At 42.2% G+C, this 21,374-nt stretch overlaps 1 protein-coding gene across 1 annotated transcript in view; it reads right to left on the bottom strand.

The window, feature by feature from the left end:
* fgf11a (fibroblast growth factor 11a) overlaps positions 1 to 21,374 on the bottom strand; it is a 95,813-nt gene that overhangs the window by 17,283 nt on the left and 57,156 nt on the right. Inside the window, exon 3 of the mRNA XM_034164871.1 lies at positions 9,135 to 9,238. Coding sequence (XP_034020762.1) covers positions 9,135 to 9,238 — 104 coding nt within the window. The remainder of the gene's footprint in view (positions 1 to 9,134; positions 9,239 to 21,374) is intronic.

Genomic DNA, 21,374 nt, shown 5'->3' with positions numbered 1-21,374 from the left:
TTGAAATTAATGCATGCCAAGTTTTATTGAAATGACATTTCTCCTTCTTGGTGAGCCTTAGAACTTTTCAGCCTACCCTCGTACATAACCAAGGTTCCAGGTGTCTATTTATCACTCGACCAAGCAAATAAAGTTAAAGGTTCATTACCTTTGCCTCACTTCAATTACGTTTGTAAGGAGGCAGAAAATTTGCCTTATTTCTGCCTCCCTACCTGTGAGACCCAGTACTGGGTCACATTTACATCTGTGTTTGTTATCCTCTATGTATAGGTCCACAATGTCATCTGGTGGAGTAAAGTTTTCCTTTGCCTAACTTTCCCCTCTTAGCTGTGGAGAGTTTGACCAACTCAACAGAAGCTTGACTGCTTCTGTCAGATTGTTTATACCTGCCTCCACATGTGTGATTGAAGGGATATGGAGGGTGGCTACATTGCCACCCTCACGACCCTTCCATGCATCATTTGCCTCAATGCAGAGGTCCTTCCTCCTCCACTAGCACCTCTCTCTACCTGGGAGGGTTTTCCAGAGTGCATTAAAGTGGGCCAAGTCCATGGCTGAGCACTACTTTTATCAGGAAGCCATTTTCAGGAGGTGCATCCAGGTAAGTTTGTCCCGTCACCTCAGACTATGGAGCCATGACAAGGAGTTCCCTCCCGCTCTTAATCTCTCTCAAGCAACTCTCAAGCACCCAAGTATTGCAGTCTGTAATATGGCATTTAGTAATTAAAAACTCCAAGATATGTTTACATTCCTCAAAATATGACTCATGAACTAATCCCGCCAGTTCTCTTGGATTTCATGTGTGTGTGTGTGTGTGTGTGTGTGTGTATATATATATATATACATACACACACACACACACACACACCTTGAAGAATTTGTAGTAAGTCCTACGTAGGCCCTGTGGCCTATTGGTGCCGATGCTTAACTCAAGATTCTGTACCAAGAAGTAGATGAGCATCTACGACTTTCTCTGCTCGCCCAATGCAGGTTCCTTCCCCAGCCTTGGTCACTACCCATTTAGAGTCTCTCTCTAAGTCTCAACTCAGTCTCTCTCACAAAGATCCCATTCACTGCTTGTCTAGCCTAACCATCTACCTCACTTTCTTCTGTGTCTTAAATTCACATAAAATTCTTCCTGGGGGGTTGTGTGAATTTGTGACAGTTACTTGAGTTTTAGAATGTAAATCAGAAAATAACAGATTACTTTGCTGAGTACGTTTCTGTGGAGAAAATGTCTGTCTGATTGACTAATGAGCACAGCTGCTATTAATCCATCATCAATCAACCATCCACTTACCATCCAACAGATGGTGGGTACATCTTTGAGTTATTACGTGGGCAAAACCAAATTGATCTGACACATCAAAGTTCACCAGATGTGAAAGGGTTTGTACTCTCTATATGTTCTTTAATTTGGTAGCCTACAAGGTGATAGCATTTTTGTTTTTTTAGTTTCCCAACCCTACGAATTAATGGTCATGACAATGCAGGGTTTGAGGTTAGACATGATGGAATGAGGCCAATGGAATACAGATGCCGCAGAAGGACAACGTGATGGAGTAGAGAAGTTTCATTGCTTGGAATGTTTGAGGATTGATGGATACAAGCGGCCCATCTGGAGCACCTAGAAGGGGTTCTGCAACAAAACTGAATGGGTCTTTTCCTGGCTCATGCCTCACTCCCCCTTTTTGGGGTAATGCTGGTGACAGTACAACAAAGCAACTGTTATGGGTCAAAACAAACTCTGACAAAGGTAAAAATTGATACACTTCCTGTTTTATGACCATTTTGCCAAAGTAAAGCCATAATACAGTGAACACGAGTTGCTCATTTGACATAATTCAGACCCCGATATGGTAAAGTAGGAAAGGGAGTGGTCCCTTATGGTGTCATGAACAGGGACGTGAACCCAAATGCATAGCTCTTTCTGGGAAGCATGGTGATATGAAAGGATGAAGTTTTTACTATTTTAAAAAATAGAAAACTAGGTTGAATAAATATATTCAACAGAAACATTTTGAGGCACTCAGATTGTGACAAAATTGTACTTATTTCTTCCCTGACCACCTATTCACAAAGTGTAATTGAAATCCATAGGGAGGAGAGATGACTGAGAAGGGAAAAGTTTTTGGATAAAAGGTAGAGGACAAAAGGGAGACTGGGGGAGGGGAGGTTGGACAGAGTGCCGGGACAAGAACTGCAGATAAGGGACACAAGACAGGGCCATATATTCTGAATAAAATAGAAATAAAGCAAAGGGAGGAGGAACGCCGTAAGAGTGGAGGGAGGTGTGCGGCCAAGAAAAGGACAAAGCACAAGGCGGGTCAAACAGATGAGCGTATGAATGGCTGGACAGCGAGCAAGACAGACTGACAGGCGGTGTACAAGTGAGAAAGAGACGTGGTGATGAAGGAGGTGGAAGGAAGGTGAGTGTGGCACCCAGTAGATACATTATATCAGCAATGAGTCTGGCCTTCTCTCTTTCTGTCCCAGCATCCATTATGCACTGGACAAACCGGACGTGATATCAACCGCAGCTTTTCTGAAGTGCTGGGTTGAACCTCAAATGGGTCGGTTCTAAATTTTGCCATTTTGGCCATTCCTGACTCTGCCTAATGCCCGGCCAACCCATACATTGGTAAAGAGGTGTAGCATCTGCAAGACCGGTGTGACCTGCACTGGAACAATAAAGCCTGAACCTGTTCCTCATCTTATAGTTACCAATCAAGCTACGGCTAACAGGCTAATTTAGCTTCTGGTGTTTGACATTTTTGCAGACTGGGTGTCAGTTTGCATAACAGGTGGTATTGCCTTAGTAACCACAACACCATCAGACCAAAACTGTTTTTTTTTTTTTGTTTGTTTGTTTGTTTTTGTAATTAAGAAAAAAAATTGCCAATCTTTGCCAAGTTGCACTATGCACAGATTCTCCCAACACAGTCTAGAAGCCTGTAACTCCTTCAGAGATGTCATGGGTGTCTTGGTGGCTTACTTTACTTCCTTTATTGCACAGTCCAGACAGATTTGCCATCCAGTATCTGACTTCTCCAAAAAGTGGCAATTCGGAATAACAACAATCCAAATATATCCATGCAGGTGACCCCCCCCCCCCCCCCCCACTATAGCATCTCACTGCATCCTTCATTTTTATCCAGATGTTTTGTGGTGATTCTCTTCTCCGCTCTGTTCATTCTGTTATCATCATGTTGTTTTTTGTTGTTGTTTTCTCACTGAAACATGCAAGGACAAAAGGTACATTGACAGTGTCACAACCATTTATATACATTTTAAGGTGTTACAAATAAATTCAGCCTATTTGTTCTTGTCTCTCCTGAGCACTAAATGCACCATGAAAATGTGGTACCAAGCTTAAATGTCTTTTGTGGAATGTTTTTTTTTTTTTTTTTGGATACGTATGGAGCAGACCTGGCGGGTGAATGGACACACGGAACGAGAGAGTAAAGAAGCAAAGTAATAGTGTAATACAATGTAATATATATCAGTGGCATAGATATCTGTATCAAATGAAAGTTTGAGAGTGCTATCTATCTATCTATCTATCTATCTATCTATCTATCTATCTATCTATCTATCTATCTATCTATCTATCTATCTATCTATCTATCTATCTATCTATCTATCTATCTATCTATCTATCTATCTATCTATCTATCTATCTATCTATCTATCTATCTATCTATCTATCTATCTATCTATCTATCTATCTATCTATCTATCTATCTATCTATCTATCTATCTATCTATATATATATATATATCTATATATATATCTATATATATAGATATATATATAAAATTCGTGCTGCATCACAGGGCAGCTAAATAAATCCTAACTGTTGCTCCCCATGACCTCTGACCTCCCCGTGGAGGAGAAAGACAAATTTTTTTAGAGGATCGGTGCTGTGTTGCCTCAGTATGGTTACAGCTTTGACCTTGACTGAAAATAACTTACTCAACTGTGTCATCTTGTAACCTTCTGATTCTGGCCACGGTTCCAGAAACAATCTCTCATGTATCTGTCAGAAAATGAAATGACAAAATATGTGCAGATTTACCACATGACTGCCTAACATCAGCAGATTAAGAAGCCTCACATTGTTTTAAAGCCTTGCACATCCCCCAGTCAGTTAAATCATATATTTAAAAAATGGAAAGAGTGTGTCAAATGAAGGACAAGTGAGGAAAGCCACACAGTAAATTTTGCTGAGTAAAATATACTCTGCTGGGATAACAGTTGGTCCCAGTCTGAATATAGTAAAATATGCTCTATTATAGAGTGAAATCAGCTCTACTGTCTTGTCAAATCCAGTATTTCTATTCCAACAAGAGTTGATTTTACACTGTGATAGAGTTGATTTAACTCAGTCGACTAATCTTCTGACGTTAGCCGTTGCACAAAGCACTTAGACGGTTGGCACTTAAGCATTAGTTGGCCAACTAATGTTTTTAGGCTGTTCCAGAGGAGGCTAATCTTATTTTAGTGGACAAAACTTCAGGGTCTTACCTAAAGAAGGGCAGCTATCATGTAACACCACTTGAGCAGGATGGAAGGAGAGCCTTGCAGCGGAAGCGGGTGTTCTGGGACCAGATTAATCCATTGGAGATGTTTATGGATGCCGCGGCCGGGAGCGCTTCTCAGGGCCCAGTTCCGGCCATGGTTGTAGAAGATTGCCCACCCGGAAGTAAACAAAACTCTCGTGCATGAGAGGCGTTTCTTGGTAACAGCACTCGCAAGGTCGCTATGCCCGTGAAAATCATTGACTAACATTAGATGGCTAATCTACAAGTTTAGCCATTGATGTGAAATGGACATTAGATGGCTAATGTTGGGCAACTATCCTTTGTTGACTAAGTTAAATTTAGTAGACTAAAAGATTACACTGCTTTATGAAACTAGGTCCTTATCTTCCATTCAGTGCTAAAGAGTGCGCAGTGTAACGCTATTGCTGGAGTTTCCACCCAACGCAGTAGTGATTTTCGCACCCAATGCCCACATTTGTGCTCATCTGTGCACTCATGGGTATGTTGTGCTTGAGATGAGATGTTCTCGGGCGCCGTGTTGGAACATGTGAGCCAGCAGAAAACAAGTACAACAGAGACCACCAAAAACCTGCTTGTAGCCATGCACACACACAAAAAAAAAAACAGAATTGAAAACAATAGCTAAACAACATAAAAGTAAACACTAACACAAAATATAAACTTTCACCTTCCTGTTAAATTTCTTTGTCCCATTTGCACAGATCCATGAACACATCAGAAAACCAGTCACTTGAGTGTACTGTTGAAATAGCCGAAGACTAGTTAGCAGTGCATCTTTGCTCTTAAAGGTAACAACGGGTGACAGTCTGATTCATTTATTAGTTGTTATACTCATAACTGATGAACCAACTAAATCCAACCCCGTTTTGCTCTGCACCCTACTTCCCACTCAATTTACGCAACCTATGAATAGCAAATTGATGATGGAGATGCCTCAAATGCACTTATGCTACGCTCTTCAAATTGTGGAATATAGATCGTCAAGATAGGGCCCTTTAAATTAAAAGTTACATTGTAGGTACAGATCATGGTTGCATGGGGAACCACAAGACTGTGGATCTATTTTCCAACCACCTGCAGTGTAATATGGAGTGAAATATTCCTTCCAACATAATTTCTTTGTTTTTCATCTTTTTCTCTCCACTGCACATATTCAAATAGTATAGCGGAGCACATCTTAACGTGGGGGAGACTCCTCCTCCCCTGCTTTGTCCTCCCTTCTTTCCCTCCTCAGAGGGACTTTATCATTCTCCCTCGTCTTTGCCACCTCTTTTTGTTTCCTCAGTAAAAATGGGTCACCTTTCTTGGATGAGAGTCCCAGCTTTTTACTCCCGGAGGCGCACAGCACCGGAAAAGTCGTGCATGAACATTTTTCTAGGTCCGATTAGGGTAAAAGTTTGATTGGGGTTAGAGTTATGGTCAATGGAAAATATGGATTGGGGCCGTGCCATGGTATTTTGTCATGCAACGACAGATTACGTAAAATCTATCGTAAGAGATTTCTTTTCATTTTGAAGTTCAGACTTCCTGCTCTTCCAACTTATTCCGAATCTTTGACTTGTTGTTGTCATTGATGGAATTTTTTTTCCAGTAAATAATACTTTGCCACGTTCTCCTGACTGTGTGGGTTGGGGCTGGAATGCTTTTGCTGCATTCGATGTACCATGAAAATGGTACAACAAACGACAACGTACAACGACAAATTTAAGATAAAAGTTTAGGTAAACCCTGATCTTCCCTAGATCTACGTCCCCACAAACCTTAAAGTGGAGGTGACAGAAAACAAGCCTCACCACTTCATAGGAAATGAAATCTGTGTTTCCACAGGGGGGCGGAGAAAAGGAAGTCAACTCTTCATTTGGACGTCGACATCAGCTCGCATCTGGATCTTTATCCAGCTTGTGCGGACAAAGTTGTGCTTTTCCTTTAATTGTTTTCGGACAATTTACAATAATGTATATGTCAGCAGTCTTTGACTGTGTGTGTGTGTTTGTGTGTGTGTGCATGCGCGTGCATTCTTTCCAGGCTCAGTGTTCTATTGCTTCCAGTGCACATTCAGGTAGAGTTAGGAGGGCTTTGAAGTCGGCGCGCCGACACACTTCAAACGAGATCACACACGCTTTGCTGGCGCGCCAAGAGGAATCGGGGTGGAAAAAAGAGCTTTTCTCTGCATCTTTATGAAGTACACCCTGATCCGTCCCTCAATCTCTTCATCTGTTCTTCAAATCTACGGTTCAGCTGTGCTGCTCCGCTCCGCGCATCAATGTGAACAAACTCTCTCTGGTAGCAGCATACATATGCGCTGTTTCACACCTTGTAGCATAAAAGTGGCACATAACCCGGGTGGCAGAAATTGCTTTGATGCACAAAAGCATACAGACGCAACATGAGAAGCGGTATGTGACTCACTCCTGGGTGTACTGTTTCAGGTGATGTGAGATCAAAGAAAATCACTACAGTTTGGCCAAAACCAATTAAATGAATCATATCAATAATTCCTGATGCTAGTAACAGTGTTTGTCTTTGGACAACCAATAAGAGTGAGTTGCTTCTGATGAACTTTGCACAAAATGGATCAAAAGAGCAATTTTGTTTTGTCTGTGTAATATCCCGTGAACGTAGTGCCACCTGCTGGATGGTTAGTGGAGCTGTTTGCCTTCATGAGCATCAGTTAGTTATGGACAGTGAGCGGATGCTGGATAAATTCACCCAAAAAATTGCAAAAAGAATTACGAACAGCTGTGGTTAAAAGTCGCCTGTAGTTTGTCTGCCTCCTAGACACTGGACCATGTGTTTACTTATTGCTACACTCTGTATAGCTAACAAACAAACAACCACAGGGAGACCATGATGTCAATTATGTGGTTTAACTCTATATATGGTACCTTTCTCTGGGCTTGATAGCGCACACAGGTGCCTCAGTGTTGAGGATCACAGCAACTGGAGAAGGCAAAGGGGGTGCCGTGTTTCAACTGCATGCACCAAACAGATGGTTACTTTTGGGAGGGTGTCTACCAGGCTGGTTGCCGTCCAGGAACCAAGACAGTGTGGTGGTGCCAACAATATGTTCAAAGCCCTAAGCCGCTCTCACTCACTCACTCATCTGCAACCGCTTATCTGGGATCGGGTCATGGTGGCAACAGGTCCAGCATGGGACCCCGGACTTCCCTTTCCAGGGCACAATAACCACCTCTGACTGGGGGATCCCGAAGCGTTCCCAGGCCAGTGTTTAGATATTATCTCTCCACCTAGTCCTGGGGCTTACCTGGCGTCTCCTCCCAGCTGGCCACGCCTGGAACATCTCCCTTTGAAGGCGCCCAGGAGGCACTCTTACCAGCTGGCTCCTTTCAGCGTGAAGGAGCAGTAGTTCTATTCGGAGGTTCTCACGGATGACCGAGCTTCTCACCCTATCTCTACGGGAGACACCAGCCACCCTCCTGAGGACACCCATTTTGGCCGCTTGTACCCGCAATCTAGTTCTTTTGGTCATGACCCAACCCTCATGATCATAGGTGAGAGTAGGAACAAAGATAGACCGGCAGATTGAGAGCTCCCTTTTTGTCACAACAGTAAAGTAGCGCACATGCAACACCGTCCCTCATGCTCACACTCCATTGTCCCCTCACTCATGAACAAGACTCTGAGCTACTTGAACTCCTTCCCTTGCGGTAAGACTGAGAACCATGGCCTCAGATTTAGAGGTGCTGATCCTCATCCCGGCCGCTCCGCACTTGGCTGCGAACTGACCCAGTGAATGTTGGAGGTCACACACCAATGAAGCCAACAGGACCACATCATCTGCAAAAAGCAGTGATGAGACCCTGAGCCCACCAAACTGACCCTGTCCATGAATATCACAAACAGGATTGGCGACAAGGCGCAGCCCTGGCGGTGGCCAACCCCCACCAGAAATGAGTCCGAATTACTGCCAAGAAACCGAACACAGCTCTCGCTTTGTGAGTACAGAGATTGGATGTCGCTGAAAAGGGACCCCCTCACTCCATACTCCCAGGCCCCCTCCAGGATCCTTGTGAGAGTGAAGAGCTGGTCGGGTGTGCCATGGCCAGGACGGAACCCGCATTGTTCATCTTCAATCAGAGGTTCGACTATTGACCAAACCCTCCTTTCCAGCACCCTGGAGTAGACTTTACCAGAGAGGCTGAGTAGTGTGATGCCCCTGTAATTGGTACACACTCTCTGGTCCCTCTTTTTAAATATGGGGACCACCACCCCAAGTCGTCACTCGTTAGCCCTAAACTGATATCTTAGAATTGCCACAAACAGTAATAAGAATGAGTGTGTATATACCACTTATCACAAAATTATTTTGGACATGATTAATGTGTCATAGCTGCAATGATCCGACGACCAACCAAACAGCTCAAATGTTCATATTTCACCTGCATCATCAGCTGACTGACATCCTGTAATCATATTCATTCAAGCATTTAAAGAGCTGTGGTATAATCACTGCTGGTTTCAAGTGCTGCTCCACTGCCTCAAACCTCATCCTTATGTCAAAGATGTTGTCGCTCACAGGGTCCGTGTACGGCGTGTCACGTGCATACCGAAGTGTAGAGGTAGCCCTCGCTGTTCATGGCGACGTAGAGTCGTGTCTTGGTGCTCTGAATGGCCACTATCCTGAGCCCCACAGGAATCAAGTTGAACTGCACTACAGAAAGAGAGGAAGGCAGGGAGGACGGGAGGATAATGGGGGAGTCGTGTTAGAGCAGTCATTCATTTTCTTAAACACTCATCGTGCCTCTAAAAGGCCTAAAAGACAGCTGCTTCCCGGGTGTCTCCTATTTCATTCTCCCCGCTGCACAGTATATCTGTCAAAAACAGGAATGAGAAGTGTGTAAAAAAATATAGAGAGAAGGGGATTAAGAGAGGGAGATTTAGGAAGAGTAATGACAGGTTTCTAGTACACCCGAGGTTAGATAAACTCCCCGAAGTGAAAGTACAGAGAATACCCCTGCAGACAGAGCACAGTTTTACGATACAGTACATTAGAAAGGGGCATCCACTGAGCCTGCTTTCAATTGGTTTCCTTCCTCCTGACACAGTAAACAGCAGTTCACTGACCCACCCCCACCCCATCAAACCTTGGTTTTCTTGTGTGTGCAGTTCTCCATACAAACTGACTTCAGCCCAGCAATTAAAGCAGCACTGTGATACCTTTATAGTCTAATAATTGCTTTTCTGTCCAAGCGTGTAAGTATGTACTACTCATCAAAATGTATAAAGATGTATGCTTGTTTATTCTTCTGTGCATTGAGTCTCACCTAAATTTGTGCTTTGCAAGTTGTGACATGTTAAGTTAAGTCGGACTTGTTGCACGTAGCTTCAAGAACTGCCTCAATGTACCAGGCCAGATTATCCCCTTGCCAATCTATGGGTTAGCCCAAAATATACCTCAGGGTATAAAATAACCAAGGGTGGCTTATATTTTGGGTTTGGCCAGAGTATAGCAGATTATAGAATTTTCATCACAACTGAATGAATAACCGAATTTGCTGTTTTTCTAATTTTGATTTTTTGACCCAAAATAAATTCAGACCTGGAAGGTGTAATTGGCAGCGGTAACCACAGAGTAGCTGGAGTCAGATTTTACAGTAGTTTCTCTAAAGTAGAGCAGGTGGCTCTGTGGGATTAAAGTTGGGCTAGCAGTATATAGGCCGGGTCAATTCCAGGTGTTTGCTTCAGGCTACCTGTCTATGCTTCATTTGCATAGTCCTGGTCCACCCAGCTGTAAGAAGTAGTCTACGATGGAAAGGCATCCCATCCAGGTTGTAGAGTCTCATCCACTACACACTGCAGTATTCCGAGGATAAGCATCGGTCCATTTGGTCAGGGCTTGTGTCGGACTTATGCCTTCTCAGAACAGGAATTGTGTCCGGTGTAAACCCAATGAAGCAGTTCAGATAGTAAAGTGGGCGCAAACCGATGGTGATACAATGAAATGTCCACATACTTCTTACTCCCTCTCACTTTTTTCCTCCTTCTCTCCCATCTTTGCCGCACTGGCTGTGTTTGCTCCATCGATTCTTGCATCTTAAACAGTTGGTTTCGCAAATGAGCGAAGTGTCACCAAAGACCATGGCTGAGACTGTCACCGCTCACTCTTCCATTCTCTTACTTAGAACAGAATCCTGTACACGGGGGGTGATGACATCACACTAACCCGCTACATCTAAAAACAAAGCCCAACGCTGCACATACAGTGCTGTAGAAGCCTTTGCTCATACAGGACGCTCAATCAAAAGAGTCTACTGAGGGAGAAAGGGAGAGAGAGGTGTGAAGGGGATCGGGGGGGGGGGGGGGGGGTGTGCACGAGACAAAGTTAGGTGTGACCAAATCAATCCAACAAGTCAATTTCAGGCCTGAGATCATCACAGCAAATAAACAAGGAGACAGCAGAGCGCGGAGTTCAGCTTTGCAGAGGTCGTACACATTCCTGTAACGGCGCTTGCATCATGCATCCCGGTGGGTCTCCACTTAAACGACAAGAGGATTATATTCATCTGCAAGAAGTCACTCAGAGTTTAACTTCTGGATAGGCACTCGCTCTTTATTCTGCATCTGCTGTGTCTGGAGCCGTAGCACCGGGGACGCGGAATAGCTGCTGAGGCAACCAAAAATTTGACTTATTGGCGGATTATCCAAGAAATGTTTTAAACTCAGAATGAATAAACGGGTCAAAATGACTTTATTGTTAATATTCAGTGAAATTAAGACCTCTTTCTCATGCGCTGTGTTTTCACAGTTGTGATGCAAAGTTGCCCGGTGTTCATACAGGGCAGCAGCTGGCCACTAGAGGGTGACAGAGCAGCACCTGTCTTGGGAATGTCACTTCATAAAATATTTTCTCGATTAGCGGTGCACCGATCTGATATTTTGAAACAAGAATGGTCTCATATATAGTAGGCCAGAATTACTGAATAAGATATTGACACTTAAAAAATTCAAAAGTCTTCTGTTCTACTTCTGAGATATTTTGTGGATTACGCATATTTTGCTTCTTTTTTCTTCCTTTTTTCTTTGTTTTCTTATTGACACTCAAAAAATATTGAAACTCGTGATATCAAGATAAGTTTCCGATATTTGAATTGATTTTTAAAGTCCAAATTGAATGTAATTCAAATTCATTTGCTGGTTACTGGAAGGTGGACATGCAGTACTGCTTTCATTCAACAGAGGGCGCGTTGAATTCGAGACAATATGAGTATTATGCAATATCATCTCTGTTTCAAGCAGGCATGAGAAATTTCCCAAGAAATCAAATGGAGCACTGACCAAAGAAGTGGCCCCCGGAGAGTACAAACGTTAAGCATGGGGGCGAGTCTTTACTTGTATGCCCATAGTACACCGCTGCAGCAGTCGGGGCACAACAAAAGTAACTCTGTTCTGCTGCTCCCTTGTTTTCACTCAGGGTCGCCACAGCAGATCCAAAGTACAACCCCTGGCAAAAATTATGGAATCACCGGCCTCGGAGGATGTTCATTCAGTTGTTTAATTTTGTAGAAAAAAAGCAGATCACAGACATGACACAAAACTAAAGTCATTTCAAATGGCAACTTTCTGGATTAAGAAACACTATAAGAAATCAAGAAAAAAAGATTGTGGCAGTCAGTAACGGTTACTTTTTTAGACCAAGCAGAGGAAAAAAATATGGAATCACTCAATTCTGAGGAAAAAATTATGGAATCACCCTGTAAATTTTCATCCCCAAAACTAACACCTGCATCAAATCAAATCTGCTCGTTAGTCTGCATCTAAAAAGGAGTGATCACACCTTGGAGAGCTGTTGCACCAAGTGGACTGACATGAATCATGGCTCCAACACGAGAGATGTCAATTGAAACAAGGAGAGGATTATCAAACTCTTAAAAGAGGGTAAATCATCATGCAATGTTGCAAAAGATGTTGGTTGTTCACAGTCAGCTGTGTCTAAACTCTGGACCAAATACAAACAACATGAGAAGGTTGTTAAAGGCAAACATACTGGTAGACCAAGGAAGACATCAAAGCGTCAAGACAGAAAACTTAAAGCAATATGTCTCAAAAATTGAAAAATGCACAACAAAACAAATGAGGAACGAATGGGAGGAAACTGGAGTTAACGTCTGTGACCGAACTGTAAGAAACCGCCTAAAGGAAATGGGATTTACATACAGAAAAGCTAAACGAAAGCCATCATTAACACCTAAACAGAAAAAAACAAGGTTACAATGGGCTAAGGAAAAGCAATCGTGGACTGTGGATGACTGGATGAAAGTCATATTCAGTGATGAATCTCGAATCTGCCTTGGGCAAGGTGATGATGCTGGAACTTTAGTTTGGTGCCGTTCCAATGAGATTTATAAAGATGACTGCCTGAAGAGAACATGTAAATTTCCACAGTCATTGATGATATGGGGTTGCATGTCAGGTAAAGGCACTGGGGAGATGGCTGTCATTACATCATCAATAAATGCACAAGTTTACATTGATATTTTGGACAATTGAAAGGATGTTTGGGGATGATGAAATCATTTTTCAAGATGATAATGCATCTTGCCATAGAGCAAAAACTGCGAAAACATTCCTTGCAAAAAGACACATAGGGTCATGGCACAGGGTCAATGTCAATGAGCAGATCTGATTTGATGCAGGTGTTAGTTTTGGGGATGAAAATTTACAGGGTGATTCCATAATTTTTTCCTCAGAATTGAATGATTCCATATTTTTTTCCTCTGCTTGGTCTAAAAAAGTAACCGTTACTGACTGCCATAATATTTTTTTCTTGATTTCTTATAGTGTTTCTTAAAGTCAGAAAGTTGCCATTTGAAATGAATTTAGTTTTGTGTCATGTCTGTGATCTGCTTTTTTTCTACAAAATTAAACAACTGAATGAACATCTTCCGAGGCCGGTGATTCCATAATTTTTGCCAGGGGTTGTAGGTCTACATGTTCAGTTCAATTTTTACTTTGATCACTCATCCAAAGGTAGCAAAAAGAGCTTTTTGCATGATGTGCCGTGGCAGACATGATGACATAAAAATTAAGTAGATATTGCCCAACCCTAATAAACTATTTTTACCACTTTGAAGAAGTCAACTGAGTCTAAGGCCAAGACATAACATCAGTACATGTATGAAAATTAACTCTCACAGATGGCTGAGATTTTCACAGTTTGACACCAGATTCAGCTAAGTTTCAACTTTGTGTATCCCTTGGCTGATTTTTTTTGTTTCCTGGCCACTTTCTACATCAGATCCCCCTGAGCAGGCACACTACTTAACACAGCTCAGTACAAATCAAAAAGTTTTTGTTTGTTTGTTTTCTCCCTGGAACTTGGTCAAATTCTGAATTACCTCGACCCAACCCACACTCAACTTTGGGACAACCTGAGACAAGCCTGGTGTCCTGTCGAACTTGTATTTGACTTTGGATAATACAGGGAAAATCTTTCTGTGCTTGGCGTGACGGTTGTGCCAAGTGTATACTCTGAGCCCAGCACAAGTCAAGCTGAGGCAGCTACGAGTACAAACAAGCCCCCAAGTCAGAACACCAGACTCAGCCCCATTCACAAGTTGTGTCGAGTCCCAACCCACAAAAACTCTCTACCAAAAGATCCAGGTGTGAAAGCTACTTAATTAGTACTTAGACATTCATGTCAAAAAGGTATTTGGATGCCTGCACTTTGCATCACGGGCGGAGCTCCGCCTTCGACTCTGGACCGTTCTCCGTCATTTCACCACAGTTTCAAAACGTTAAATAATGTGCATGGTTACTACGCGGGGATCTGTAAAATGTCGCTTCAATTAATATAGCTGTAAAAACAATTTGATTTGCACAGGCAGCAAATGGAAGTGGCTCGCGGTTCTGTTCGTGTTGTAAAAAATGTGTTAAAGACTCAGTGAAAGATTAAATGACTTGTAGCCTCATTTCCTTTGTGGTCTGATGCTGAGGACAAGTGAACTCGCCTCACTCTCCTCTTATTTAACGTCTACACCCCCCCCCCCCCCCCCCAGGCTTTCCTCTCCATAACTGATCTCTCCCCATCTTTATCAGTCTTCCTTTCAGTCCATCTGTCTATCCCGTCTTCTCTTTTAATGGCGTCTCCTGTCTTTTGGCTCCTCCTTGTCATGAATTAACCTTTCTCCTATCTTTGTGTGTGTGTGTGTGTATGTTTTAAATACGTCAGTCCATTTGTCTTCCTTATTTGTTCACTTGCAATTCCCTCGTTCTCGTCTGTCATTCTCTACCATGAAACCAATACTTGTCCATCCGTGTCCATTCATCTTCGTCCTGTCTTACCCTGCAGCCTCCTCTTCTTTTTCGTAATCACTCTCTCGCTCATCTCTATCTGTTTTTTTCTACCCTCTGCCACATCTTTGTTTTATCTACACTCTCGAGGTTCGCTGTTTTTTTCCTCCTCCCCCCTCAGAATGTAGCAGCTCTGAAGTTTCCCCTCATTTGCCTTTCATGCGACAAACTTTTTTCTTTCTATCTGCACTCTGAGGAGGAAGAGAGTATGGGGGGGGAGCAGAGGAGTTCCGGGCCAGAGAGATAAAGTCAAATTTCCCTCTAACAGCGGGATACGGTAATTACAACGGATAAAAGTCAGCGAATGGGGCCCCTCCTCGCGGCTTCCAGACGCACGTGTTGAAATTAAATATCTGCCTCACACGCGCCTTTTATCCTCCCGTTTTTCCTTCTTTACCTTCTCATGCTGTTTTGCCTCATGCTGGATCTGGCGCTCTCTACCTCTCCCAGAATCCAGATTCAATTCAAAAAAATTGTACTTTGACTCCTTTGAGACAACTGTCTGCTCTCCCAGACTTAAAATTAAAAGACAAAAAAATCCAACTTCACAGTTAGTGACATGATGTACCGTGTGCAATAGGCGGTGTGGGGAACGTGGCTCATGAAGACAAATGATGTCCACTTCCAATGAGGTGTTCAGTATCTTTTTAACATAACTTATGTTTTGTTAAATCTCGCATATTGTTAAAGCCATGCATTTACCCGTGTCAAATTTACAAACTATTGGTAAAGATCCAGGCTTTAAATGACTTCCTGGACTAGGCAGTCATAAAGTATCTGTATGTGGTGCAAATGTTGAATATTCATTTATCTCGGCAGTGACATTCACGTCTCTGGGTCCTCATCATCTGAGAAATGCTTGAGAAGACCATATGGACGCATAAAATCTCTGGGCAGAGCTGTTTTTTTGCAAAGCCAATACCAGGTCTTTCGAGACTTGGATGGCAGCCAGTAATTAAAGGCGATGACTAGAAATCTTTGATACGATGTACTACGTCTGTGAGCATGTGCTGGTGCTACATATGATACTGCATCCACCCAAACCAATCTCATGCCAGTTTGTGATGGTATCACGAAAAGTAAATGAATCTATTAGTTTGTGATACCGTGACAAAAGCACAAATTAATTTCGTGACGGTATCACGAAATGCGTGGAGACGTGGGGGGTCTGTTGGGATTATGATTAGGGTTAAGGGAAAGGACAGGGTTAGAAATAATAAAATAAACAAACCGCATCATGAAAATGTGACTCATTTTGTGACAGGAGCATGAAAAAAGCCTGAGACTGGGCTGATCTACCACACTACGCAAACAAACATCCATCTCCACCTTTCGAAAGATGCCATGGCTCTGCTGCAACCAGGTGAAACGTGTATGTCCCCAGGCCTTCTCCACACTGTGGTCCTGAACACTGAAGTGTCTGCATGCTGGGTCATTCCCAGAGAAATGCGCCTCATGGCCAGAATGTCGTAGCCCTCGCAATGAATGTGATTCTCATCTGGCTCATTTGACACAGTTATTCCAGCTGTGTTGAAAGATCCACCAGAGACATCTAGTACCAAAGGCATCCAGTTGTCCCTTAAGTCACTGGTTAGGTTCCAAGTATCACAACCAAACTCTAAACTCTTGGACTTTCATTCTTTTACAAAGGTACCGGCATCATCAAACACCTCAGTCCAACAAGCTCACGAGTCCATAAGCTTTTTCCCACGTGTCTGTCCATCTAAAAGGCTCTTCACAACCTGATAATATAACTTCTGCCATCTCACCCGTCTCCCTCGTCTTCCTTTACTCGATCCATCCACCGTGTCTCCAGTGCCCCCTCTGTCTCTTTCCTTGTACTTCCATTCAAGTCACTCTTTTACAAACATATTCATCATCATGTTGGACCCTTGAGACTTTGTCAATTAAAAACAACACAAAGACTGCAAAGTGGCTCCAGCATGTTTAAAAAGAAAAAACTTAAACAGCACCCTCGTCTCCAGTAATTAAGCAGTACATCAAGTTCTGCACCTCTCCTCTGTTTCCATCCTTCATTTCTGTCCCAGCTTTATTACATAACAGGCTACGAGAGCCAAAAACGGAGAAGGAGGGATGTGCAGTGAGGGACGAAGAGACGGCAGCTCCTCTAACCTCCCACCAGAGGGGGGAGACGCAGTGATTGAGGAGTCATTAGCAGCGTGCCAGCTGCTTCACCACCTCCATACCCTCAGTTGTCTTTCCTCTCTTCCTGTGCCAGCCGCTCGTCTCGTGTGCTCAGTTGTGTTTATCTTGCCCGCCTTGTTCCTGATCCTCTTATTCTGAAGGTTGCTCAAATATGCAAGAACTGCAGCTTGACAGTTTCATCTCTGCTACTTAAGCAGATTGATTGACATCCTGATTGTCTTGATAGACTAAGACAATCGGGATGATCAGTCACAAACCAGTTTACCTGTTTGTCTCTTACAACTCTCTTAAAACTTAGCTTCATACTTAATGTTGTCTTGTTGGAAAACATACTTACTCAGCCTGTTTTGTTTGTGTGTTAGTTTGCAGACTGTGCCATATTTTCCTCGAGGATTTTAAAGTATTTTACTGCATCCATCTTCCTCTCTACCCTAACAAGCTTCCCAGGCCTTGCAGCAGGGAAGCATCCCCACAGCAAAATACTGTCTCTGTCATGCTTCCCAGTCGGGATGGTGAGCGTATAACTAACTTCAGAGTTACTTGCTTTCTGGTAAATCCAATGCTGGATTTCTTGTTGAAATTGGTTTTTATATCAAATACATATCTGCAAATAGTTGTGTGAACCATACTGAACTCTTTTGCGGTCCTAAATCATGTGAGAGTATTTGCAGTAGGTTTGGACTTTCAGCACGTTTCCTTGAACATTCATGTATTTGCTCTTGTACATGTTCTGTCCTTAGGGTATTCTACAAAAGTAGACCATGAAGAGGACACTGTGGTTTGCATTGGATTTAAATTGAATGCTTAGAACCCCAAACTGTGAATTATTCAAATTATTTCAGACGTGGAGCCAAATGGTTCTTTCTCCTTAGTATTAAGACAAAATGCCAAACAGTGGTGTTATCTTATGTTGATTTTTAGCTCCTGTACCACCGTGCAGGAGCTATAGAAATAGGCTGTGTCTGTGTGAGTATCCATTTGTCTGTGTGTCCATGGCATTTACCAGATGACTGGAAACGCAAGATATTTGCCTGAGAAATTAATCTCACTTACTTGACATTAGAGGGAAATACCCTTTCCTCCTTATTATGGTTCAAATGTATGCCACCATGTAAAAACGGCCCACCTTTGTGATATTTAAAACATAAGTTTGTCTCACATCCCTCACATGTGAGTTCAGAGGGCACCAACTTACATCTACCTTTTTCTGGGTAGATTCAGGAAGGATTCAAATGTCAACGAGTGCCAGAATACCTGCCCCTGAACACAACAATACCAATTTGGATGTCATACTACTCCAAAGCAGGTTACTTCCCCAGCCAAAACTGGTACCTATTTACTCCTGGGTGGTGTTGGATGATGCAGATGAAGTGTCTTGTCCAAAGACACAGACAAGTAGCTTGGCACAAATGCATGGAACTGAAGACAGGTCTTCATATTGGTTGCCCAACTTATATGCCACAAACCCTGGGATGCTCCAGGACAGATCTCTTTTTTTTTTTAATGCAAAACTGAATTTAAGGGCGATTATAATGATGCCTTACAGCACATCTGGTGTTGATATCTAAATGGCCAAAAGCAACAAATAAGCACAAGACTCATTTATTAGTTTTAAATATGTAGTGTAAAAATAGTCGAAACATGAGTACAAAAGACTGCTGTTGTCCTCTACTGCTGAGCCTCGAAAAGCACGCACGCACTCGCACACACACACACCTCTACCCGTATGGGGTCATCCCTTGCATGATTACTGACCAAAAACATCACATACTGTGATCAGGTAGAGTCCCTGGACTCCATTCAACCCTCCCAAAGAGATCAATATTGTATTACAGGATATCCCCAATGTGGTAACACAGCAATAATTCTGTCAAAACACCAGCTTGGATGGAAACATAAAGTTAGCAGATTTTGGACTGAGAATCTCCATGGAGGGGGTAAAAAAACAAAAAAAACAAACAAACTCAAACTTACAATTGAGGTTGTCTTTGTAAAGGTCTAGGCATCAGAATACATGTGGCAGTATGCTACCTTTACTTGGATTCAACATTGTGGTAGCTAATTTAGGGATTTCTGGACGTTTTCCTTAAAGAGCAGGCTTTGAGAGTTTTGCAGTACATATCTATACACCATGTTGTTCCAAATATGAGCGTTATGTCTTCGAACTAAATCGGACAAAAATGGGAGTCATCTATATCCAGGGTCTAGACTGGTACATGTCAATACATATGAAACACTAGGTGGCACCAAATATTCATATAACATGTGCCTCCCAAGACTGGAGTGCCCCACCTCTCTAACATTCTGCAGAAGCAGTTGGATGGAGTGCAAATGTTTTTCGTAAATGTACACATTATAATCTTGTTGTTAGCAGTTATTGAAACAACAAATTATGGGTTGAGAGCAGCTGAATCATAGAAACACTCCAAAGCATAATGCCAGTGCTTTTTTCAAGGAAAAAACATGGGGAGCCATTGTTATGAAAACTTTAAGGTCACACTGAAAAATGAAGTAATCATCAAACAACTCTCAAGTAGCCATGAAATAACAATGTGACAGATTGCAAAGTGACAAGAAAGTGAGTCAAAAAAACCAGTCCAATACTGTTAACACAGTGAGAAAAGCTTAATGTGGTCTTTAACGCAGCTGCTTCCACTAGAGATATATTGACAGGGAACTTTTTCAGTAAGTGGTTCAAAAAACAAATCACCAGCAACCCATAAAGTGGGCTTTTATCAGCTACATTTTTCATGTTCTTTATATAAAAGATATTAGGTTTTCAGATAGCCATTTTACAAAAATATATATTGAAAAAGGGGAAGGAGTCACCTTGTAATTACAGCTGTATTATATTAGGAACAGACAATACAGTATACTGTGTGTGTGTGTGTGTGTATATATATATATATATATATATATATATATATATATATATATATATATATATATATATATATATATATATATATATATATATATATATATATATATATACACCATACCAGTTATATAACTTGGGTAAGAGAGGATGATGTGATAGGCAGATGTTTGGATGGAAATGCTCTTCATTAACATTGGTATGAGTACTCTGATCTCAATCTGCCTACACATTAACACACCTACACTGAAGGAAACATCACAGCATGCTGCACTTTAAACATTTTCGTGTTAAATACAAAATCATCACATAGGGCACATCTGAATTCAAGCAGGGCTCATTTTCATGTAGAAGCGAAGAATGCCATTGCATAACGGTGCTGGTGTGACAGGGTATTAAATATCAGACAGTGGAGGGTCATCTTACAAAGTGTTTGTGTGGTTTTGACTTGCAATTCATTTTATAGCGACTGTATTTCCATCAATCCTGGCTGTGGCCCATTCCTCTCCTGGACTCTGCTTTTTGAGGGGATAGTGAGGTAGGTGACAGGTAATTCCCTGACAGCTCATAAATCCTGTGCCCTTATCCCATTCACATTATTTACCTATTCTGTATGAGAAGGGGTGTGACTGGAGTCATTGTTACTGAGTATCAGTCAGCGCTGCAATCATCTATGTGGCTGCACAGAATATTGAGGGTATAAATAGCTGTGTGAGTAGACTGTGGAGTTTTACATTATAGCGCAGACTGGCTGGAAACCACTTTAAATTACATTTTACGTTTACTCTGAAAAATCTTTTTAGTCAAGTCTCAAACTGTATATATATTTTGCGCTATTTCAGGTGAAGTTGAACAGTTGCCATTTAAGTAAGGGGAACCAGATATCCATCTCCCTGACCACATCCTGAGGGATTCCTGGGTGTTCCTAGACCTCATGGGAAGTGTAGACCTTCCAGTGTATTCTGGATCTACCTCATTTTTACATTTCTAGCAGGCATCCTAGTTAGATGCTTCAGCAACCTCAAATGGCTCCTTTCTAAACACGATTACTCAAATTCATTTTGGTGCTTGAATCTGCTGCTTCATTTAGGCATGGGTTGTTATTGATGTCATGGTATAAAACAGTTTCAAAGCAGTGAAGATTGTTCAATTATATGATCTCTAGATAAAGATCTGACATTATTTGTACCATGGTATTGTTGCCTATGGTTCTCATCTATGTACTAATATAAGCAACAGGTTAGTTGTCCTTGGTGGTGTCCCAGCAGCCCATACTCAAGATTCTTGAAATGGAGCAATATGTCCACCTGGTGGAAATGTACCATTAATACAGGTACAACAGAGTTTCACCAAGATCTGTAGTACATTCAAATTATCATTCTCACACATTATCAAAACATGAGCTAATGCAGTGCGGAGGGCATTGCACAGGATTGGCATCTGCAGACAACAG

Source organism: Thalassophryne amazonica, chromosome 23 (assembly GCF_902500255.1).
Source record: "Thalassophryne amazonica chromosome 23, fThaAma1.1, whole genome shotgun sequence".
Classification (NCBI taxonomy): domain Eukaryota; kingdom Metazoa; phylum Chordata; class Actinopteri; order Batrachoidiformes; family Batrachoididae; genus Thalassophryne; species Thalassophryne amazonica.
This window is presented reverse-complemented; position numbering and strand designations above follow the sequence as displayed.